Below are 25,138 nucleotides of genomic sequence, written 5' to 3' on the forward strand. Positions count from 1 at the left end.
TAATTTTATTGCAGTACAGTCCATTCACAATGTTGCATTAGTTTCAGGTGTACAGCAAAGTGATCTGGCTATACATATACATATATTCATTCTTCTTCAGATTCTTTTCTCAGATAGGTTATCACAGAATATTGAGTAGAGCTGTGCTACACAGTAAGTCCTAGTTGGTTATCTATCTTATATGTAGTAGTGTGTGCGACTAAGTGGTATATTAGTGAATATTTTGCTTTCCTATACAACTCCTGCAACTTTGTAACTGCAGGAATTAGATAGTGAATTTCCACCTAAGGAGAACCCACTGTATATGTACTTTTATTACATGCTTATACAATAAAAGGGGCTATACATCTTGGTTCTGGATATCTTAAGACACATAAACATATCTTGATCAGGACTACATTATAAATAACTTTTTTAAAATGTAATGTAATACTGTACCAAGGTTGTAAGAGAGTTCCTTTTCATGTAGAGTCTCTCCAAGTATTGTAGTCCCTCATCTTTCAGTAACTCCAATGGGAAATGCTGCAGATTCCTGTAATTTAAGAACAAATTCTTGTGCTTTTCCAGCCTTGCCACAGAGATCATCTTACAAAGTTCGGATGCCATGGCTGAACATAATCCATCAGGCACGCTGCAGTACTACATCTTGTCAAAACTGGTCGATTTCTAAAGAGAACAAAAAACCTGAAAATTATGATACTGGTAACAAAAGCTGCCAAATAAACCAGTTAGCATATATAGCTATTTGCAGACATTAAAAAGAGAGTTACACATCAATTCCTACATTTCTATTTCATAGCAACTAAATTTTCATACACATTTAAAAGATTAAAATGAATAACTATTTAATAAAAAAGGTACTCTCACTATTTAAACAATATTTACTACTTAGTAGAATAGTCCTATTTGAAAAAATAGTTCTTGAAATTGAGACAGGAATCCCTATCTAAGAGAACAGAGACCAGTTTCATAACACATAACTGAAGAAAGAGCTTAAAAATCAGACACTGTAAGCCATTTCCTTCCTTCCTACCTCATTTTGTCTTTAGCTTAAAATATTTTTAAAATATTTAAATCTATATAAACTATGACTAGATCATTTACACCTTCATTTTTTCACTTCTTACTATCTAAATATTGTTCTATATTGTAATATTTTCTTTTTCTCCTCATTCTCTTTTCTTTCTTCTTAGCTTTGCAGATTATCAGAAGTAGCAAAAAACAGACCTGGGGACATGGTTTTACTTTATTATTTCAATGAAAGAAGAAATACTGCCCTAGGAAATAAGAATCTTATACTTTTCTATTACAACCTCTCTGGGCTTCAGCTGCCTAATATATACAATGGAGACAGCAATTTATTGGTAAGGGCCAAAACCCATAACAGATTAAATTCTCTTCTAGCTCTAAACTGACATGGGTAGGAAGAGAAATAAGATTTGCCATCTTATCAATTAGACACAGGGCAGAAACAAACTTCACAATCACCGTAAAAAGAAACAAGCTCAGAGCTATAATAATCTGCCCAAGGTCAAGCAGCTCATAAGGGAATAAAGGATTTTTTTTTCTTTGGGTGGGGAAGGTTGTCCAGACTGAAGTCTTCACACACATAGACCAACAGGATTCTACAAGATACTAAGGAAATGCTAAAACACTAAAAACAAGTTGAGCTTTGTTCAAAGATTCTGCTCTCGTTTACTTGGGCACCCTTCCTCAAACTCTCCAAAGGAAAATACCTTTCAAAGAAAATGTTTTTTCTTAAGAAAAATTTTCACTGAGAATTGACACCAAATTAGTACAAATGTAGTAACATAAGCTTTCAATAAGCAGTGCCTTGTAACTTTTTGGTTATATTCTATTATTTCCAAACTCTAATTCCTAATAGGAAAGTATCTGCTATTTTATATAAAAGGGCAGAGAATATGGAGTACTCAATAATCTCCCCAATGGAGCATGAGAGTCCAATACCTTCCCATTTTTATACTAGCTACTCACTTACCTATTTTTATGAGACATATTACATGACTCTAAACAAGATAATCTTTCCACATCTTAATTCTCTCTGTGAAGCAAGGATAACTAGGCTAGAAATAACGCTGATGATTGTTATTTGGAAGGGGAAGCTTTCTGGGTAATTATTCATTTAAATGGTAAACTGGAAGCAGTTTAGGTGTCTCAGAAACACCTCAAACTTAACACTTTCAAATAGGAGTTTTTTATTTTCATCACCTATCCAAATCTCTCCCAGTCTTTCCAAACACCAGGAAATGCTGAAGTCAAGAATGATTCCACCCACCTATCCTGAATGAGTCACCCACCACCTCCAATCCATCACAAGGCCTATGGTTTCCATCTCCAACATACACTTCAAATCAATCCACATTTCTCCATCTGCCAAAATGGAAAACCAGTCATCTCCTGCCTGGCCATATATTTTACTGGTCTCCTTGTGTTTAGTCATTCTGTAATACATTAATCACTTAGCAGGGAGCTTTTAAAAAAGTAAATTCAATTACGTCTCCCTCTCTTTCTCAGGTAAATTCACTCCCTAGTCACATGAATTCTTTAAAAAAAAAAAAAAACCCTTCAAAAGTTTATTTAGAAAAATCAAACTTACCAGGTATTCTGAGGGCTCTTCACAACCTGGTCCCACCCACTCCTTCAGCCTGGCAGCACCCTTCCTGGTCTCTCACCAAAGTCCTGGGCTTTTCTAGTGCTTCTGAGTGCCGCACTCTTCACATCACTTGCTGCTCTCCTCTTAGCCTTGAAAACACTGTCTCAACACCCTTCAGGTTTCAGTGTAAAATCACTGCTGATGCTGCTGCTGCTGCTAAGTCACTTCAGTTGTGTCCGACTCTGTGTGACCCCATAGACGGCAGCTCACCAGGCTTCCCCATCCCTGGGATTCTCCAGGCAAGAACACTGAAGTGGGTTGCCATTTCCTTCTCCAATGCATGAAAGTGAAAAGTGAAAGTGAAGTCGCTCAGTCGTGTCCGACTCTTAGCGACCCCATGGACTGCAGCCTACGAGGCTTCTCCGTCCATAGGATTTTCCAGGCAAGAGTACTGGAGTGGGGTGCCATCACCTTCTCCAGTAAAATCACTTCTCCATCCCAAATAAATGATTCTCTCTTCCTCTTTCTTTGTAGGACTCTCCACAATTTATAATCTATATATTTATTGATGTATCTGTCTATTATCAATCTAGTCAAGAGACTGTTCCATGAGCTCCTGAGGGCAGAGATCCCGCTGTTTTCTTCACATTTGTATACCTGCCTCTAGCGCAAAGCAGGCCCTCAAACAGCTGATGAACTGCTGAAAAGTAGGGCATGTGAGTAACACTGCAAGGTAGTTTTTTTCCTCTCTGATCTAAGGTCAGCTTGTAGATACTATAGGCTGAGTGCTTTCTATATGCTTTGATCTCTCAATCCTTAAAACTCTGCATTGCGATATATGTTATTTAGCATGTTTTATAGATGAGGAAACTGAGTTTTCTCAGAGAGCAACTCCTCAGAATTCCAACCCAAATGGACGACTTCAAAGCCTGTGCATTGTTCTACAGTGCAGCCTTTCATGAACTTGTTTCTTCCTATTACTATTTAAACGGTAGGCAACGCTTACACAAATTTAAGACCACAAAGCACAGCCCACATTCCTTGATGGTTAGATCCAGTGAGAGAATACAGCATAACCTGATAGCTTTCCTTCTGAATCCTGCAGAGATGGGTAGGATTGACTGCCTTAAAAACGTCACTACACTCTGTTAAAATGCAGTTTGGCAGATGAAATCTACACAAATGAAATCTGAAAGCTGTCAATAATAAATAATGGTAATGGTTTTTCAAATGCATTCATTGGCAGTACAGGATAATTTTCTCACACATACTCCCTTCGGTACCTCTTATCCACAATTAAAAGCAAATGATACACTTAATATTAGCTGTATACAATTGCATCTGCATAGGAGTTTTCTGACAGGTAAACACCAATCCACTCTATTACTGTTTAAAGCAAACAAACCTTTCCACCTTAAGAAAATTCCACACATTTTTAAGCAGGTGTGTTTTAAAGAGAAAGGAGTACCTTCGATTGACTTCCGTACTTAACTCGGTGGAATACCCACTCCAACTTCCTAATATTGGATATTAGAGGATTAAAATCGTACATTAAATGCGTCTGTTATTTTCTCAGTACTGAGAACGTTGACAGAAGTCAGGCAAAACACATACCATTTTGCTCAGTTAACCAAGCACTCTCGCCTTTAGAGTTTGGAAGCAGTGAGACTAGTAGAAAGGATTTCACAGACTCGGTGAAAGGATTCTGCGACCACCTAGGGCTAGGAGGGCCCGGCGGCAGTGGCGACCCGAGGCCCGGGTGGGCCCGCTCGGGCCGGGGTCCACTTGCTGCGGCCCGACACCTCTACCAGGCTCGGCCTGCCTGGCCAGCGGCCGGGCCAGAGGGCACTGCTACGTGAGACATCCGAAGCAGCAAAGCACCACTCACCTCGGCCGGCGGAGCCAGCGCTCCCGAGCTGAGGGGCGCCGGACTGCTAGCCCGGGCTCGGCAGTTGGGGCGGAGCGCCACGCGACGGGGCGGGGCGCGAGCGAAAGCGGGGCGGGGCGGGGCGGGACCCTCACTTCAGAGGTTTGGGGGAGGAGTGAGCCCGGGAGAGGAAGCTCGCGATAACACGCCCCTGTGGCCGCCGCCTTACGATAGGTCGGGCGAGATGCTCGTTTTCCAAGCGACGTGCCTATTAGTCAAAACTGAGGCTTCTCTGCGACTGCCCCCGCCTCCGGCTCGGTCCTTGCTTCCGGCTCTGGCTTCGAGGGTTACGGTTGAGGTGGAGGTTTGTGCTCAGAGTTTTGAGAGGGTGGTTTAGCTGGCTCCGGCCTCAGCGACCGTTAGTAATTTATCAGTTCTTTTGTTCATACGTTCACTGACGCACTTGTCCCCGTATTCAATACATACGTTGAGAAATTACAAGAATAACACCCAGTGTGTACCAGGCAAGGTTCTAAGATCTGTGCACAGGTTATCTCACTTAACTTCATGGCAATCCTACGACACAGATACTATTATTGTACTCGTTTGACGGAGGAACAACTGAGACCCGGTGGTTTTCTGTAATATGGCCAAGGTTAGTGATCAAGTAGTAAGCTTATTAAAGCACAGTATAAAAAGTCACTGCACGCTGGCAAGTTCGTTCCAAACTTGAGGCAGTAACCCAGTCTCTGCTCTTGAAATACTTGAAGTGTGCTGCGAGAAACGGTCGTTAAAAGGACACTAACAATTTAGTGAGTAAAATACTCTGGCAGTTCCTAGCATGACTGAGTCGTCTATCAATAAATATTTAAGAATATTCCCGTGTCAGCAGAAAGTCATAAAAGGAAGAATCTTTCATGCTGGTAAAAAGGAAAAAAAAAAAAAAGATCCGAGCATTGTTAGGGAACAGTACAAAATACTTTTTAAAGTTCCTCGCTTGTTAATATGACAACGTTTCTTCTGAAATGAAGTTTTTAAAAAACTTCCTCTTCAGAAACCACTATTATTCTTTGCAAAGCTTGATGTTGATTAAACTACTGGTTCATTGTCAAGCAATCTACTTAATTACTGTTAGAGGTAACCTACGGAGCAGACTTATATTAAGTAAAAATAAGACCTATGGCAAAATAACGTCTACCATCTGAAACTGACAGAAAAGTAGCCATGTGATTCTTTGTATTAATATATTATCCTGTGTGTGCCCTGCTCAGTGGTGTCGGACTCTGCCACCCCACCCACTATAGCCTGCCAGGCTCCTCTGTCCATGGAATTTTCCAGGCAAGCATACTGGAGTGGGTTGCCATTTCCCCACCTAGTGATCGAACCTGCGTCTTCAGAATCGCAGGCAGATTCTTTACCACTGAGCCACCTCGGAAGCCCATATTATCCTATGGACACTCTTAAAAGTTGTCTGAATTTGTCAAGTGTAAGTTTCACATTTTGCCTCACTCAAAACAAGGGGGGCGGAGGCAATCCTCTAATCCAAACCAGTAATTTGGCAGTCTTTGGTAAACTTTAACATCAACGGGCAGTGATACCACTTTAAGAAAATTCCAAAGAAAAGACCAACCCCGTTTTAAAAATCCCACCTCTGGCTCCCAAGGATTGGGTTGCAAACTTAAACAAAATACTCTCCTCCACTCCCTATTGGTGCATAATCTATCATTCATTCTCCCTGGAATTTAGTGTGGTACCTGGTCGCTTTACGGGAAAAGACTGCTCCAATTTAGCCTGGAATTACCCAACTTTAGACTTTTATCACGGTGCTCAATCTGTAAAAAGAATCACCAAATTGATAAAACCAGTACAGCGTGGATCAAACTGGTAAATCAGGGTAACGAGACAACTGTCATTCGAGCGAAAAAGAAACGGACAACTCTCAAGCCCACAGGGTAACTGACAAAGGATTTTACGACACAGTGAGAGATGTGAGAGTTAAACTTTTCTGATTTTTTTTTCTTTTGCTAGTTTTAAAGGCGTAGATGTCAAAGGAAAAGGAAATAAACTGCTGGCATAATGCAAGAATGGCAGGAGGAAAGTTTTTCAGAGGGTGTTTTTCTTTTAGAAAGAACATTATTCGCAGATTAGCAGTGGATTTTTGAATAGTAAAGGGAACAAGGTAATAAAATTTACTAAAGATTATTTTATACTCCAAGAATCTGTGGTTTGTTATTGCTTTAATATGGATTTAGAGGAACACTTAATAATGTTATTGTAATTATTAGGGGAAATAGATATTTTTCTTTGTGTATTATCATACCTAGCATAATAGGCAATCCAGCTGTTAAAAGATATCATCTTTGGACCCAAGTTTTGTGTATATATGTAGATTTGCAGATCCAGGGACATATCTGCTAATGACAAAGGAAAACATAATATTGGTATATGAAATAGAATCACAAGGTGATGAATGTAAGGATAAATTCTCAAAAATGAAGTCCAGCATTTATATTTTCAAGAATGATATTTTCACTAAAACTAAAATATAAATTCAGGAAATACTGATAAATGAGGATGATGTATATTAAAGCTTAATTTGGAATAGCAGCATTTTAAAAAAATCCAGCCCAATGTAAAATTACAAAATATAAAAATGTAATGATTCTTCAAACATTAATTAAGCTAATAAATATACCTAGTGGCACATTTATTCCTCTACAAGGCCTAGCTCAAGAGTAGGTATGCAATAAATATTTCTTGAGTGTCCTCTATTAATCCATATATGGGGATATAAAATAATGAAATACACTCTCTAAAGAAGCTCATACTCTGTCTCCCTGGGAGAAGGAGACTCAAAAAGTTTAATGAAGACTTCTAGATAGTTCTTGGTGCGTAGATGACTGTTGTAGACCATAGGTTCTTCAGGTGCTTAGGCCGGTAGAGCAGAAATATTCAGGGAGAGTTTCACAGTGGGGTTAAGACCCATTTGGGGCTTGAGCAATGGGCAGAATTTCAGTAGGAATTGTGTAGAAATTTCAGTCAAAAAAGAAAAGAAATAGCTCCCCAGGTAGTGGGTGAGTTGTTACTGAATATGTGCAACATAAAGAATAATTAACTCTGAGCAACAAGTTTCATTTGGAGATCTTGTTTTAATCTTCAAAAAAGAAAAAAGCATGAGAATGTTACACAGAAAGTCAAAATTGCCAGAATTAAGGAGTTTGGTGCTGGATTTTAAAAGTAATATTTGAAAAAGATAAGACTGACATTTCAAGAACAGAGACCAGGAGCTAAAATATTAATACTATAAATAATGGAATGTAGATTGGTAGCAGCCTCATGAGACATTTTCTCCAAATACCATCACTTGGGAATAACATAAATCTTGATTCATTTCTTTCTTTTATTTTAAAGCATTGATCTTGTTTTTTGTTTAGCACTATTTATTATTATGTGTAATAATATATAACAAGATATTATGTATAGATGAGGTGATAGTTGTGGTGCTATAAAACAGTAAAAGTGATTGTTTACATTGCATCGTTTTTTGCTCCTTTTCCCTCAGAATTTACCTGTATTTCTTGGTTCTATTTAACTGATTTGAGGGAATGTCAACCAAAAAAAAGTTGTGACTGAAGAATACCATGGGAATATGGGAGATATTCGTACTCAGACTGTAGGCTTTCACGTGACCTGTTACTCTGAGACAAAATTCAATTCCATATACTCCATGAGCTGCTACCATGTACCAGATGATATCCTTCCAGTGGTGGGGTGGGGGGAGGGGAAAAGGTGAATCAAGGACTCCACCTCCACTCCAAAAAAGCAAAGTGCTTCAGGGATACCAAGCAGAATATTTGTCTCCTGCTTCAAAATTTGCTTCAGAAAATCTGAAGGTCATCTATCCTAACTTCTTGATTAGCAGTTCTTAATCAGTTAGATGGAGAAGGACGTTGTCTCTAGCTGTGGAAAAGAATCCTGAGACAAGGCCCCTTAATGGCAGATGTGGCAGACTGTGATGTTCACCAAGTATTCCATTTACTCCCCTGGGTATGTAGCCCTCTTTGCAGTTAGGGAGCAAATGAAATGTTAGTGCAGGTGAGTTGGGTCATGTATGGGCGATGATAATGAAAAGCCCATGGACAGTTTTTCCACCTCTGTTACTCTGCCATGACTCTTGTTGATGTACAGTTAAACCTTGGTCAACCTAGGTCTCTTGAGAGACTCTGGATCAAACATTCCTACTCCCCACCTCCATCTACACCCACTACTAAATCAAGAGGGTCTGTAGCACATAGGAGTTAGTATCTTACCTCATCATAGCCTAATAAATGATTCTGACTACCTAAGACAACTTTTTCCCTGGAGATGTTGACGTTTCATATAAGTTTTCTTAAGGAAAAAATGCCCTAACCAACTGCGTTTCATCTATCAAGTGGATGATATGTTTGGGGAAAAGTCATCCTGTAAAGATGGTTTAATTTTCTGTCCAGTAAACATTTATTGAGGCCTATTAGGTGTCAGGCACTAATGCCATGTGACTCATCTATGTGTAGAGCCAGAATATTAAGATCGGTTTTCAAACTTTTGGGAACCTCTGTCATATTGTTTTTGTGGATCAGGGCTTCCTTCCCTATCTTATAAAAGTCTTGTAGTTAGAAGATTTATTTATAAAAGAATTGCATATAAAATGGCATGGTGGTTTCATATCTATTTTTTAACAGTAAGGTATAATTTGCATACTATAAAACTCACACTGAGGATATAACTCAATGATTTTTTTAAAGAAAATTTACAGAGTTGTATAGCTAGCACCACATTCCAATTTTAGAAAAATGTCCATCACTGTAAAAAGATACCTCATGCCCATTTGCAAGCACTCCTCATTCTTACCCCAACCCCGGCCAATCAATAATAAATTTTCTGTCTCTATAGACTTGCCTTTTCTGGACATTTAATACAGATGGAATCATGCAATATGTGATATTTTGCATCTTGCTTCTTTCACTCAGCATAAGGTTTTTGAGACTTAACCATGTTGTCATATGTATTGGTCTATCATTCCTTTTGTTTTTTATTGCAGTATAGTTGATTTAGAATATTAGTTTTCAAGTATACAACATAGTGATTCAGGATTTTTATAGATTATACTCCATTTAAAGTTATTATAAAATAATGACTTTATTTCTCTGTGCTGTACAATGTATCCTTGTTGCTTGATACATAGTAGTTTATATCTCTTAACCCCATACCCTTATCTCACTCCTCCCCACTTTCCCCTCTGCAGTGGTAACCACTGATTTGTTCTCTATATTTTTAAGTGTGTTTTTGTTTTGTTATATTCATGCAATTCTTTTATCTTTTAGATTCCACATGTAAATGATAACATGGTATTTGTCTTTGACTTATTTCACTAAGCATAAAAACCTCTAGGTGCATCCATGTTGTTGCAAATGGCAGAATTCCATTATTTTTTATGACTGAGTAATAATCCATTGTGTGTATATATACAACATAATTTTTTATGTATTCATCTGTTAATGGTTGCTTCCAAATCTTGGTTATTGTAAATAATGCTGCTAGGAAAATTGGATGCATGTATATTTTGTTCTGTTTTTTTCAGATATATGAATGGAATTATTGTTGGATCATATGGTAGTTCTATTTTTAGTCTTTTGAGGACCCTCTATACTGCTTTTCATAGTAGCTGCACAAATTTACATTCTCACCACTAATATATAAGGTTCCTTTTCCTCCACATCCCCACCAGCATTTATTATTTGTGGTCTTTTTGATGACAGGTGTAAGGTGATATCTCATTGTGTATTTGATATGCATTTTTCTGAAGATTAACAGTGTTCTGCATCCTTTCATGTGCCTGTATGTCTTCTTTGGAAAAATATTCAGTTCTTCCGCTCATTTTCAGTTGGGTTATTTGTTTTTTGATACTCAGTTATCTGAGCTGATTGTATATTTAAGGCAGTTACCTGTTGTTGATCATATCATTTGCAAATACTTTCTCCCTTTCTGTAGCTTGTCTTTCATTTTGTCAGTGGTTGTCTTTGCTGTGCAAAAGCTTTCAAGTCTAATTAGGTTCCATTTGTTTATTTTTGCTTTTATTTGTTTTACTTGAGGAGACAGATCCAAAAAACATTGCTACGATTTATATCAAAGAGCATTGTAAGGTTTCTTTAATTAAGGAGTTTTATGGTTTCAGGTGGTACATTTAGATCTTTAATTCATTGTAAGTTTATTTTTGTGTGTAATGTGAGGACATGTTCTAATCTCATTTTCTACACATAGTTGTCCAGTTTCCCCAACACCACTTATTGAAAAGACTGTCTTTTCTCCATTGTATAGTCTTGCCTCCTTTGTTGTAAATTAATTGACCATAAGTGTGTGGGTTTTGGGGGCTCTCTATTCTGTTTTTGCCAGTACCGTGCTGTTTTGATTACTGTAGCTTTGTAGTATAGTCTGAAATCAGGAAGCCTGTTACCTCTAGCTTGGTGGTTCTTTTCTCAAGATTACTTGGGCAATTTAGGATCTTTTGTTGTTCCATATATATTTCAGGATTTGTTCTAATTCTGTGAAAAATTTCTTGGGTATTTTGATAGAAATTACATTAAATGTGGAGATTGCTTTGAGTAGTATAGACATTTTAACAGTATCAATTCCTTGAATCCAAGAACACAGGGTATCTTTTCATTTCCTACATCATTGGTTTATAGTTTTTAGAGTTTAAGTCTTTTACCTTTTTGGTTAAGTTAATTCCTATGTATTTTATTCTTTTTGATGAAATTTTAAATGGAATTATTTTCTTTCTCCTTCTGATAATTCATTATAAGTATATAGAAAAACAACAGATTCTGTATATTAATCTTATATCATGCAACTTTGCTAAATTCATTTTTTAGTTCTTTTGGTGGACACTTTTAGTGTTGTCTTTGTATAGTGTCATGTCATCTGAAAATAGTGACAATTTTAATTCTTCCCTTCCAATTTAGATACCTTTTATTTATTTTTCCTCTCTGATTGATGTGCCTGGAGCTTCTGATATTATGTTACATAGAGGTGGTGAGTGGATATCTTTCTCTTGTTAATTTTAGAGAAAATACTTTCAGTTTTTTCCCAATGAGTATGATGTTAGCTGTGAGTTTGTCATAAATGGCCTCATTATGTTGAGATATGATAACTCTATAAAAAACTTGATGAGAGTTTTTGCTCTGAAAGGATGTTGAATCTTGTCAAACGCTTTTTCTCTCTCTATTGAGATTGTCCTGTGATTTTTATCCTTTCATTAATGTAGTATATCATATTAATTGATTACTAAATATTGAACCATACTTATATCCCTGGAATAAATCTCACTTTATCGTGGTGTATGATCCCTTTTAGATATTGTTGAATTTGGCTTGCTAATATTTTGTTAAGGCATTTTAGATCTACTTTCATCAGAAATATTGGCTTATCATTTTCCTTTTTTGTATTATCCTTGTCTAGTTTTGGTATCAAGGTAATGGCAGCCTCAAGGAATGAATTTGGGAGTGTTCTGCCCCCTAAATTTTTTTGAATAGTTTCAGAAGAATGGGTATTAGCTCCGTTTTATATTTGACAGAATTCACCTGTGAAACCACTCAGTCCTGGACTTTGGTTTCTTGGGAATTTTTTTATTACAAATTCAATGTCACTACTAGTGATGGGGCTTCCCAGGTGGCTCTAGTGGTAAAGAACCTACCTGCCAATGCACTAGACATAAAAGATGTGGAAGTTTTAGTAGTATATTGTTTAACCTCCATATACTTCTGCTTTTCCCATTTTTCTTCCTGTAATTGATTTATAGTTTCATACCATTGTAATCAGGAAATGCTTGATATAATTTCTGTCCTTTTAAATTAGTAGAAACTTGTTTTGTGGCCTAGTTTATGATCAGTCTTATCACTGTGAACAAAGCTAGTGGAAGTGATGGAATCCCAGTTGAGATATTTCGAATCCTGAAAGATGACGCTGTGAAAGTGCTGCACTCAATATGCCAGCAAATTTGGAAAACTCAACAGTGGCCACAGGACTGGAAAAGGTCAGTTTTCATTCCAATTCCAAAGAAAGGCAATGCAAAAGAATGCTCAAACTACCACACAACTGCACTCATCTCACACACTCATAAAGTAATGCTCAAAATTCTCCAAGACAGACTTCAGCAATATGTGAACCGTGAACTTCCAGATGTTCAAGCTAGCTTTAGAAAAGGCAGAAGAACCAGATATCAAATTGTCAACATCCGCTGGATCATGGAAAAAGCAAGAGAGTTCCAGAAAAACATCTATTTCTGCTTTATTGACTATGTCAAAGCCTTTGACTGTGGGGATCACAATAAGCTGTGGAAAATTCTGAAAGAGATGGGAATACCAGACCACCTGACCTGCCTCTTGAGAAACGTATACGCAGGTCAGGAAGCAGCAGTTAGAACTGGACATGGAACAACAGACTGGTTCCAAATAGGAAAAGGATACATCAAGGCTGTATATTGTCACCCTGCTTATTTAACTTCGATGCAGAGTACATCATGAGAAACACTGGGCTGGAAGAAACACAAGCTGGAATCAAGATTGCCAGGAGAAATATCAATAACCTCAGATATGCAGATGACACCACCCTTAGGGCAGAAAGTGAAGAGGAACTAAAAAACCTCTTGATGAAAGTGAAAGAGGAGAGTGAAAAAGTTGGCTTAAAGCTCAACATTCAGAAAATGAAAATCATGGCATCCTTTCCCATCACTTCATGGGAAATAGATGGGGAAACTGGAAACAGTGTCAGACTTTATTCTTGGGGGCTCCAAAATCACTACAGATGGTGACTGCAGCCATGAAATTAAAAGACACTTACTACTTGGAAGGAAAGTTATGACCAACCTAGATAGCATATTCAAAAGCAAGCTATTCAGTTCAGTTCAGTCGCTCAGTCATGTCCGACTCTTTGCGACCCCGTGAATCGCAGTACGCCAGGCCTCCCTGTCCATCACCAACTCCCAGAGTTCACTCAGATTCACGTCCATTGAGTCCGTGATGCCATCCAGCCATCTCACCCTCTGTCGTCCCCTTCTCCTCCTGCCCCCAATCCCTCCCAGCATCAGAGTCTTTTCCAATGAGTCAACTCTTTGCATGAGGTGGCCAAAGTATTGGAGTTTCAGCTTTAGCATCATTCCTTCCAAAGAAATCCCAGGGCTGATCTCCTTCAGAATGGACTGGTTGGATCTCCTTGCAGTCCAAGGAACTCTCAAGAGTCTTCTCCAACACCACAGTTCAAAACCATCAATTCTTCAGTGCTCAGCTTTCTTCACAGTCCAACTCTCACATCCATACATGACTACTGGAAAAACCATAGCCTTGACTAGACGGACCTTTGTTGGCAAAGTAATGTCTCTGCTTTTCTGAATATATGTTAAGAAGTGTAATATTCTCTTTTTTTACACTTTATTGTTATATGATGCCATTCTTTGTCTTCTTTATAGACTTTGTTTTTAAATCTATTTTGCCTGGTATGAATTTTACTATCTCCAGTCTCTTGTGATTTCTATTTGCATGAAATAACTTTTTCCATTTGCTCACTTTCAGTCTATGTGTGTCTTTTACTCTCGACTGAGTCTCTTATAAGCAGCATATAGATGGATCTTGTTTTATTATCATCAGCCACCGTATGTCTTTTGATTGGAGCATTTAGTCCATTGACATTTCAAATAATCGTTGATAGGTATGTACTTATTCCTATTTTATTAGTTGTTTTCCAGTTGTTTGCCATTCTCTGTTTATTTCTTCTTTTTCTTTCTTTTTTTTTTTTGTTGTTGTTACTTCCTTTGTAGTTTGATGATTTTCTATAATGGTACACTTGTATCCCTCTTGAGTGTGTGTGTATCTAGTATAGGTTTTTATTTTTGGATACCATATATATCGACCTATAACTATATCTATATATTTATAAAGCTAGTCCTTTAAGTTCAAAGGCATTCTATAAGATCTACAGTTTTTACTCTCCATCCACTTGAAAATTTTTACTTTTGATGTTATCTTCATTTTTATCCTTTTATCCTAGAGTAATTATTATCACTGTAGTTGATTCTATAATTTTTCTCTTTTGATTTTCATACTATCTTATTTAAGTGGTTGGTATTCAACCTTTGCTATATATTTGCCTTTACTAGTGGTAACTTTCCTTTCCTATAGATTCTTGGGCTTCCCTGGTGGCTCAGTTGGTAAAGAATCTGCCTGCAATGCAGGAGACCCAGTTTGGATCCCTAGATTGGGAAGATCCCCTGGAGAAGGGAGTGGATATCCATTCCAGTATTCTTGCCTGGAGAATTCCATATACAAAGGAGCCAGTCGATCTACAGATGATGGGGACAGGACTGAGAGATTCTTACTTTAGATTCTTACTTTTTTTTAAATTTAAATTTATTTATTTTAATTGGAGGCCAATTAGTTTACAATATTGTATTGGTTCTGCTACACATCAACATGAATCTGCCACGGGCATACACGTGTTCCCCATCCTGAACCCCCGCTCCCATCTCCCTCCCCATACCATCCCTCTGGGTCATCCCAGTGCACCAGCCCCGAGCATCCTGTATTGAACCTGGACTAGCGATTTGTTTCTTATATGATATTGAACATGTTTCCATGCCATTCCCCCATATCATCCCACCCTCTCCCTCTCCTACCAAGTCCAAAGGACTGTTCTATACATCTGTGTCTCTTTTGCTGTCTCACATACAGGGTTATCATTACTATCTTTCTAAATTCCATATATATGTGTTACTAAACTGTATTGGTGTTTTTCTTTCTGGCTTACGTCACTCTGTATAATCGGCTCCAGTTTCATCCAACTAATTAGAACCGATTCAAATGTATTCTTTTTAATGGCTGAGGAATACTCCATTGTGTATATGTATCACACCTTTCTTATCCATTCATCTGCTGATGGACATCTAGGTTGTTTCCATGTCCTGGCTATTATAAACAGTGCTGCAATTAACATTGGGGTACACGTGTCTGTTTCAATTCTGGATTCCTTGGTGTGTATGCCCATTAGTGGGATTGCTGGGTCATAAAGCAGTCTTAATTTCCAGTTTTTTAAGGAATCTCCACACTGTACTCCATAGTGGCTGTACTAGTTTACATTCCCACCAACAGTGTAAGAGGGTTCCTTTTTCTCCGCACCCTCTCCAGCACTTATTGCTTGTAGACTTTTGGATTCTAGACATTCTGACTGGCGTGAAATGGTACCTCATTGTGGTTTTGATTTGCATTTCTCTGATAATGAGTAATGTTGAGCATCTTTTCATGTGTTTGTTAGCCATCTGTATGTCTTCTTTGGAGAAATGTCTGTTTAGTTCTTTGGCCCATTTTTTTAACTGGGTCGTTTATTTTTCTGGAATTGAGCTTCAGGAGTTGCTTGTATATTTTTGAGATTAGTTGTTTGTCAGTTGCTTCATTTGCTATTATTTTCTCCCATTCTGAAGACTGTCTTTTCACCTTGCTTATAGTTTGCTGTGTTGTGCAGAAGCTTTTAATTTTAATTAGGTCCCATTTGTTTATTTTTGCTTTTATTTCCAGTATTCTGGGAGGTGGGTCATAGAGGATCCTGCTGGGATTTATGTTGGACTCTGTTTTGCCTATGTTCTCCTCTAGGAGTTTTATACTTTCTGGCCTTACATTTAGATCTTTAATCCATTTTGAGTTTATTTTTGTGTATGGTGTTAGAAAGTGTTCTAGTTTCATTCTTTTACCTGTGGTTGACCAGTTTTCCCAGCACCACTTGTTAAAGAGATTGTCTTTAATCCATTGTATATTCTTGCCTCCTTTGTCAAAGATAAGGTGTCCATAGGTGTGTGGATTTATCTCTGGGCTTTCTGTTTTGTTCCATTGATCTATATTTCTGTCTTTGTGCCAGTACCATACTGTCTTGATGACTGTGGCTTTGTAGTAGAGCCTGAAGTCGGGCAGGTTGATTCCTCCAGTTCCATTCTTCTTTCTCAGGATTGCTTTGGCTATTCGAGGTTTTTTGTATTTCCATACAGATTGTGAAATTATTTGTTCTAGCTCTGTGAAAAATACCATTGGTAGCTCGATAGGGATTTCATTGAATCTATAGGTTGCTTTGGGTAATATACTCAGTTTCACTATATTGATTCTTCCGATCCATAAACATGGTATATTTCTCCATCTATTTGTGTCCTTTTTGATTTCTCTCCACCAGTGTTTTATAGTTTTCTATATATAGGTCTTTTGTTTCTTTAGGTAGATATATTCCTAAGTATTTTATTCTTTTTGTTGCAATGGTGAATGAAATTGTTTCCTTAATTTCTCTTTCTATTTTCTCAATGTTAGTGTATAGGAATGCAAGGGATTTCTGTGTGTTGATTTTATATCCTGCAACTTTACTATATTCATTAATTAGCTCTAGTAATTTTCTGGTAGAGTCTTTAGGGTTTTCTATGTATAGGATCATGTCATCTGCAAACAGTGAGAGTTTTACTTCTTCTTTTCCAATCTGGATTCCTTTTATTTCTTTTTCTGCTCTGATTGCTGTGGCCAAAACTTCCAGAACTATGTTGAATAGTAGTGGTGAGAGTGGGTACCCTTGTCTTGTTCCTGACTTTAGGGGAAATGCTTTCAATTTTTCACCATTGAGGATAATGTTTGCTGTGGGTTTGTCATATATAGCTTTTATTATGTTGAGGTATGCTGCTTCTGTTCCTGCTTTTGCTGGAGGGTTGTTATCATAAATGGATGTTGAATTTTGCCAAAGGCTTTCTCTGCATCTATTGAGATAATTATATGGCTTTTATTTTTCAGTTTGTTAATGTGCTGTATTACACTAATTGATTTGTGGATATTGATGAATCCTTGCATCCTTGGGATAAAGCCCACTTGGTCATGGTGTCTGATCTTTTTAATGAGTTGTTGGATTCTGATTGCTAGATTTTTGCATCTATGTTCATCAGTAATATTGGCCTGTAGTTTTCTTTTTTTGTGGCATCTTTGTCAGGTTTTGGTGTCAGGTTTAGGGTGATGGTGGCCTCATTGAATGAGTTTGGAAGTTTACCTTCCTTTGCAGTTTTCTGGAAGAGTTTGAGTAGGATAGGTGTTAGCTCTTCTCTAAGTTTTTGGTAGAATTCAGCTATGAAGCTGTCTGGACCTGGGCTTTTGTTTGCTGGAAGATTTCTGATTACAGTTTCAATTTCTGTGCTTGTGCTGAATCTGTTAAGATTTTCTCCTTCTTCCTGGTTCAGTTTTGATAAGTTGTACTTTTCTAAGAATTTGTCCATTTCTTCCAGGTTGTCCATTTTATTAGCATAAATTGCTGATAGTAGTCTGTTATGGTCCTTTGTATTTCTGTGTTCTCTGTTGTGATCTCTCCAATTTCATTTCTAATTTTATTGATTTGATTTTTCTCCCTTTGTTTCTTGATGAGTCTGGCTAATGGTTTGTCAATTTTACTCATTGACAAAGAACCAGCTTTTGGCTTTGTTGATTTTTGCTATTGTCTCTTGTTTCTTTTGCATTTATTTCTGCCCTAATTTTTAAGATTTCTTTCCTTCTACTAACCCTGGGGTTCTTCATTTCTTCCTTTTCTAGTTGCTTTAGGTGTAGAGTTAGGTTATTTATTTGATTTTTTTCTTGTTTCTTGAGATATGGCTGTATTGCTATGAACCTTCCCCTTAGCACTGCTTTTATAGTGCCCCACAGATTTTGGGTTCTTGTGTTTTCATTTTCATTTGTTTCTATGCTTATTTTGATTTCTTTTTTATTTCTTCTGTGATTTGTTGGTTATTCAGCAGCATGTTGTTCAGCCTCTATATGTTGGAATTTTTAATAGTTTTTCTCCTGTAATTAAGATCTTACTGCATTGTGGTCAGAAAAGATGCTTGGAATGATTTCAAATTTTTTGAATTTACCAAGGCTTGATTTATGGCCCAGGATGTGATCTACCCTGGAGAAGGTTCCATGCGTGCTTGAGAAAAAGGTGAAATTCATTGTTTAGGGGTGAAATGTCTTATAGATATCAATGAGGTCTAACTGGTCTATTGTATCATTTAAAGTTTGTGTTTCTTTGTTAATTTTCTGTTTAGTTGATCTATCCATAGGTGTGAGTGGGGCATTAAAGTCTCCCACTATTATTGTGTTATTGTTAATTTCCCCTTTCATATTTGTTAGCATTTGTCTTACATATTGTGGTGCTCCTATGTTGGGTACATATGTATTTATAATTTTTATATCTTCTTCTTGGATTGATCCTTTTATTATTATGTAGTGTCTTTCTTTGTCTCTTTTTACAGCCTTTGTTTTAAAGTCTATTTTATCTGATATGAGTATTGCTATTCCTGCTTTCATTTGGTCTCTATTTGCATGGAATATCTTTTCCCAGCCCTTCACTTTCAGTCTGTATGTGTCCCTTGTTTTGAGGTGGATCTCTTGTAGACAACATATTTAGGGGTCTTATTTTTGTATCCATTCAGCCAGTCTTTGTCTCTTAGTCGGGGCATTCAACCCATTTACGTTTAAGGCAATTATTGATAAGTATGATCCCATTGCCATTTACTTTATTGTTTTGGGTTCAAGTTTATACACCCTTTTTGTGTTTCCTGTCTAGAGACGATCCTTTAGCATTTGTTGGAGAGCTGGTTTGGTGGTGCTGAATTCTCTCAGCTTATGCTTGTCTGTAAAGCTTTTGATTTCTCCTTCATATTTGAATGAGCTCCTTGCTGGGTACAGTAATCTGGGCTGTAGGTTATTTTCTTTCATTACTTTAAGTATGTCCTGCCATTCCCTCCTGGCCTGAAGAGTTTCTGTTAAAAGATCAGCTGTTATCCTTTTGGGAATTCCCTTGTGTGTTATTTGTTGTTTTCCCTTTGCTGCTTTTAATATTTGTTCTTTGTGTTTGATCTTTGTTAATTTGATTAATATGTGTCTTGGGGTGTTTTGCCTTGGGTTTATCCTATTTGGAACTCTCTGGGTTTCTTGGACTTGGGTGATTATTTCCTTCCCCATTTTAGGGAGGTTTTCAACTATTATATCCTCAAGTATTTTCTCATGGCCTTTCTTTTTGTCTTCTTCTTCTGGGACTCCTATGTTTTGAATGTTGGGGTGTTTAATTTTGTCCTGGAGGTCTCTGAGATTGTCCTTATTTCTTTTTATTCGTTTTTCTTTTTTCCTCTCTGATTCTTTTATTTCTACCATTCTGTCTTCTACTTCACTAATCCTATCTTCTGCCTCTGGTTATTCTACTATTTGTTGCCTCCAGAGTGTTTTTTATCTCATTTATTGCATTATTCATTATATATTGACTCTTTTTTATTTCTTCTAGGTCCTTGTTAAACCTTTCATGCATCTTCTCAATCCTTGTCTCTGTGATTCCATTTATCTGTGATTCCATTTTGATTTCAAGATTTTGGATCATTTTTACTATCATGAGTCGAAATTCTTTATCAGATAGATTCCCTATCTCTTCCTCTTTGGTTTGCTTTGGTGGGCATTTATCCTGTTCCTTTATCTGCTGGGTATTCCTCTGTCTCCTCATCTTGTTTATATTGCTGTGTTTGGGGTGGCCTTTCTGTATTCTGTCAGTTTGTGGAGTTGTCTTTATTGTGGAGTTTCTTCACTGTGGGTGGGGTTGTATGGGTGGCTTGTCAAGGTTTCCTGGTTAGGGAAGCTTGTGTCGATGTTCTGGTGGGTGGAGCTGGGTTTCTTCTCTCTGGAGTGCACTGAAGTGTCCAGTAATGAGTTATGAGATGTCTGTGGGTTTGGAGTGACTTTGGGCAACCTGTACATTGAAGCTTAGGGCTGTGTTGCTGGAGAATTTGCATGGTACGTCTTGCTCTGGAACTTGTTGGCCCTTGGGTGGTGCTTGGTTTCAGTGTAGGTATTTCAGACTCAAATTAAAGAAAGTAGGGAAAACCGCTAGACCATTCAGGTATGACCTAAATCAAATCCCTTTTGATTATACAGTGAAAGTGAGAAATAGATTTAAGGGCCTAGATCTGATAGATAGAGTGCCTGATGAACTATGGAATGAGGTTCGTGACATTGGACAGGAGACAGGGATCAAGACCATCCCCATGAAAAAGAAATGCAAAAAAGCAAAATGGCTGTCTGAGGAGGCCTTACAAACAGCTGTGTAAAGAAGAGAGGTGAAAAGCAAAGGAGAAAAGGAAAGATATAAGCACCTGAATGCAGAGTTCCAAAGAATAGCAAGAAGAGATAAGAAAGCCTTCCTCAGAGATCAATGCAAAGAATAGAAGAAAACAACAGAATGGGAAAAACTAGAGATCTCAAGAGAATTAGAGCTATCAAGGGACAGTTTCATGCAAAGATGGGCTCGATAAAGGACAGAAATGATATGGACCTAACAGAAGCAGAAGATACTAAGAAGAGGTGGCAAGAATACATGGAAGAACTGTACAAAAAAGATCTTCACAACGCAGATAATCATGATGATGTGATCACTAATCAAGAGCCAGACATCTTGGAATGTGAAGTCAAGTGGGCCTTAGAAAGCATCACTACAAACAAAGCTAGTGGAGGTGATGGAATTCCAGTTGAGCTGTTTCAGATCCTGAAAGATGATGCTGTGAAAGTGCTGCACTCAATATGCCAGCAAATTTGGAAAACTCAGCAGTGGCCACAGGACTGGAAAAGGTCAGTTTTCATTCCAATTCCAAAGAAAGGCAATGCCAAAGAATGCTCAAACTACCGCACAGTTGCACTCATCTCACATGCTGGTAAAGTAATGCTCAAAATTCTCCAAGCCAGGCTTCAGCAATACATGAACCATGAACGTCCAGATGTTCAAGCTGGTTTTAGAAAAGGCAGAGGATCCAGAGATCAAATTGCCAACATCTGCTGGATCATGGAGAAAGCAACAGAGTTCCAGAAAAACATCTATTTCTGCTTTATTGACTATGCCAAACCCTTGACTGTGTGGATCACAACCAACTGTGGAAAATTCTGAAAGAGATGGGAATACCAGACCACCTAACCTGCCTCTTGAGAAATCTGTATGCAGGTCAGGAAGCAACAGTTAGAACTGGACATGGAACAACAGACTGGTTCCAAATAGGAAAAGGAGTACGTCAAGACTGTATATTGTCACCCTGCTTATTTAACCTCTATGCAGAGTACATCATGAGAAACACTGGACTGGAAGAAACACAAGCTGGAATCAAGACTGCTGGGAGAAATATCAATAACCTCAGATATGCAGATGTTACCGCCCTTATGGCGGAAAGTGAAGAGGAGCTAAAAAGCCTCTTGATGAAAGTGCAAGAGGAGAGCAAAAAAGTTGGCTTAAAGCTCAACATTCAGAAAATGAAGATCATGGCATCTGGTCCCATCACTTCATGGGAAATAGATGGGGAAACAGTAGAAATAGTGTCAGACTTTATTTTTCTGGGCTCCAAAATCACTGCAGATGGTGATTGCAGCCATGAAATTAAAAAACGCTTACTCCTTGGAAGAAAAGTTATGACCAACCTAGATAGTATATTCAAAAGCAGAGACATTACTTTGCCGACTAAGGTCCATCTAGTCAAGGCTATGGTTTTTCCTGTGGTCATGTGTGGATGTGAGAGTTGGACTGTAAAGAAGGCTGAGCGCCGAAGAATTGATGGTTTTGAACTGTGGTGTTGGAGAAGACTCTTGAGAGTCCCTTGGACTGCAAGGAGATCCAACCAGTCCATTCTGAAGGAGATCAACCCTGGGATTTCTTTGGAAGGAATGATGCTAAAGCTGAAACTCCAGTACTTTGGCCACCTCATGCGAAGAGCTGACTCATTGGAAAAGACTCTGATGCTGGGAGGGATTGAGGGCAGGAGGAGAAGGGGACGACAGAGGATGAGATGGCTGGATGGCATCACTGACTCGATGGACGTGAGTCTGAGTGAACTCTGGGAGATGCTGATGGACAGGGAGGCCTGGCGTGCTGCAATTCATGGGGTTGCAAAGAGTCGGACACGACTGAGCGACTGAACTGAACTGAACTGATGGAGGTGTTTGGTGAGCTCCTGTCGATTAATGTTCCCTGGAGACAGGAGTTCTCTGGTGTTCTCAGGATTTGGACTTAAGCCTCCTGCTTCTGGTTTTAAGGCTTATTTTTACAGTAGCCTCAAGACGTATCCATGTATACAGCACCATTGATAAAACATCTAGGTTAAAGATGAAAAGTTTCTCCACAGTGAGGGACACCCAGAGAGGTTCACAGAGTTACATGGAGAAGAGAAGAGGGAGGAGGGAGTTAGAGGTGACCTGAATGAGATGAGGTGGAATATAGAGAGTTGAGAGCAAGCTAGCCAGTAATCACTTCCTTATGTGTACTCCACAGTCTGGACCACTCAGAGATGTTCACGGAGTTACACAGAGGAGAGAAGAGGGAGGAAGGAGACAGAGGTGGCCAGGAGGATAAAGGGGGGAATCAAAAGGAGAGAGACAGATCCAGTCTTAAATCAGTTCCCTAAGTGTTCTCCACAGCCTGGAACACAGAAAGAGATTCACAGAGTTGAGTAGAGAAGAGAAGGGAGATAGAGGCTACTTAGTGGAGAAAAAGGAGAGTCCAAGGGGGGAGGGAGCAGTCAAGCCAGTAATCTCACTCCCAAGAAAAAATGGGTACTGAAGATTGGGTTCTTAAAGGTACAAAATTGATAACAAATACCAAAAAGCAAAGATTAAAAATCTAGACTAGAGATTGGATTTTCAAAAATACAATATTAAAGAAAAAAAAGTCACAAAAATTACTTTTAAAAATATATGAAGTTTGCTTTAAAAAATAGGTTTTCCTTTTTTCTTTGCAAAGTAATAGTAGGTTATAAAAATGAAACTTAAAGGAGTAATAGAGGACTTAAAATTTTTTTAACTAAAAAAAAAAAGAATGATAGTAAAAATATGTCTAGGACTTTCTCTGGTGGTGTTGTGGGCAGTGTGGGATCAGTTCATTTTCATATAGTTCCTTGGTCCAGCTTATATTTCTCAAGATCTATAGGCCCCTTTCTATGTAGTCTGTACTAACCCAGTAGGGTTTTAATCTATTGCACCTGTCACTTCCAAGGCGGGTCCCTCTCTTTTAGCTTCTTCTGTTTGCTGGTGTCTTTATTGTCTGATTTCCACTCTGACACAAGGGGGTGGTGGTGGACACTTTTTTAGGCTCATTTGTTCAGTTGCGCTGTGGGGAGGGAGGGATGCTGCAAACAAATAACACCGGCGTGTGCTCACAGTGTCTCAGCCACACTGGGCCTGCCCCCGCTCATGGTGCATGTGCCCTCCCTGCCCACACTGCTCAGGCTCCAGGTTGCTCCACCAGGAACCGTCTGATGCTGGCCCTGGGCTGCATGCACTTCCCAGGTCTAAGCCGCTCAGGTTCAGGCACTCAGGTAGTCCTCAGAGGCGCAGACTCGGTTGGGCCTGCATTTTGTGCCCTTCCCAGGTCCGAGCAGCTCAGGTGATAAGTTGTTTGGCAAGCGCAGTCGCTGTGACTTACCACCTCCCCCGTCCCTGCCACTTGGTTTTCTGGGTGTACAACTGACACACCTTCTCAGGTGGATGTTGACTGTCCAGAACCCCAAGAAGTCTTAGTTAGCAAAGAAGCCTGCTTGCAGTTTGGTAGATAATGCCTCTCTGGGGGTGCAATTGCCCCCTTCCGGCTCTGGCTGCCTGTCACCAGAGGGGGATTGTCTGCAGCCAGCTGGCTCTGTTCAGTCCTTTGTTCTGTGAGCAGGCCTGATGGTGTCTTAGGTTAGGGCTTTTTGCATGGTAGCTATCCCACAGTCTGGTTTGCTAGCCCAAGTTAGTCCCCTCAGATTGCCCTCAGGGCATTCAGGCCTGGTCCTTACTCTAAGCAATGCAGCCTGTGCCTCCCTGCTCAGTCCCCACTTGCCAGTGGTGGGTGCAGGTGTCTGCACTGCTTCTCCACTGGGAGAGTTACCATTGGGCACATAATCTGTGGGTTTTAATTATTTATTTATTCTTCCTCCCAGTTATGTTGCCCTCTGTGGTTCCAAGGCTCACCAAAGACTCGGCAGTGAGAGTGTTTCCTGGTGTTTGGAAACTTCTCTCTTTTTAAAACTCCCTTCCCAGGACGGAGCTCCATCCCTACCTCTTTTGTCTCTCTTTTTGTCTGTTATATTTTTTCCTACCTTCTTACTAAGACAATAGGCTGCTTTTCTGGGTGCCTGATGTCCTCTGCCAGCATTCAGAAGTTGTTTTGTGGAATTTACTCAGCATTTAAATGTTCTTTTGATGAATTTGTTGGGGAGAAAGTGGTCTCCCTGTCCTATTCCTCTGCCATCTTAGCACCGCCTCCAGATTCTTACTTCTTGTTGTAACATTTTCTTTTCCACCTAGAGAAGACCTTTTTACATTTCTTTTAGGGTAGCTTTAGTATTGATAAACTCTTTTAGTTTTTGCTTCTTTTAGAAGTTCTTTACCTCTCCTTCAATTCTAAATGGTAATCATACTGAATACAGTATCCTAGGATACAGATTTTTTCCCTTTCTGCACTTTGAGAATATCACACCACTTCCTTCTGCCTGCAAAGTTTCTTTAGAAAAATTAAGTGACAATCTTATGGAGGGTTCCTTGTATATGACTCTGTTTTTTTCGTGCTGCCTTAATATTCTCTTT

At 38.7% G+C, this 25,138-nt stretch overlaps 2 protein-coding genes across 5 annotated transcripts in view; one reads left to right on the forward strand and one right to left on the reverse strand.

Moving 5' to 3' along the window:
* Positions 1-4,560, reverse strand: part of LRRC28 (leucine rich repeat containing 28) — a 200,994-nt gene extending 196,434 nt beyond the window's left edge. For 2 of the 3 annotated variants that reach the window (XM_068991153.1, XM_068991151.1), the window contains exons 1-2: positions 4,503-4,560; positions 439-666 (exon numbers count right to left, since the gene is read on the reverse strand). In XM_068991153.1, coding sequence (XP_068847254.1) covers positions 439-606 — 168 coding nt within the window. In that variant the 5' untranslated portion in view covers positions 607-666; positions 4,503-4,560. Of the gene's footprint in view, positions 1-438; positions 667-2,617; positions 2,635-4,502 lie in introns of those variants that run through there. The other variant, XM_068991152.1, reaches the window with a different exon arrangement.
* A 1,704-nt stretch (positions 4,561-6,264) lies between these two features.
* The window catches only part of TTC23 (tetratricopeptide repeat domain 23), a 161,799-nt gene continuing 142,925 nt past the window's right edge, over positions 6,265-25,138 (forward strand). The window contains exon 1 of one of the 2 annotated variants that reach the window (XM_068991448.1): positions 6,265-6,660. The gene's annotated coding sequence lies outside the window, so the exon portion shown is untranslated. The remainder of the gene's footprint in view (positions 6,661-25,138) is intronic. The other variant, XM_068991449.1, reaches the window with a different exon arrangement.

Source organism: Capricornis sumatraensis, chromosome 19, assembly GCF_032405125.1.
Source record: "Capricornis sumatraensis isolate serow.1 chromosome 19, serow.2, whole genome shotgun sequence".
NCBI lineage: Eukaryota > Metazoa > Chordata > Mammalia > Artiodactyla > Bovidae > Capricornis > Capricornis sumatraensis.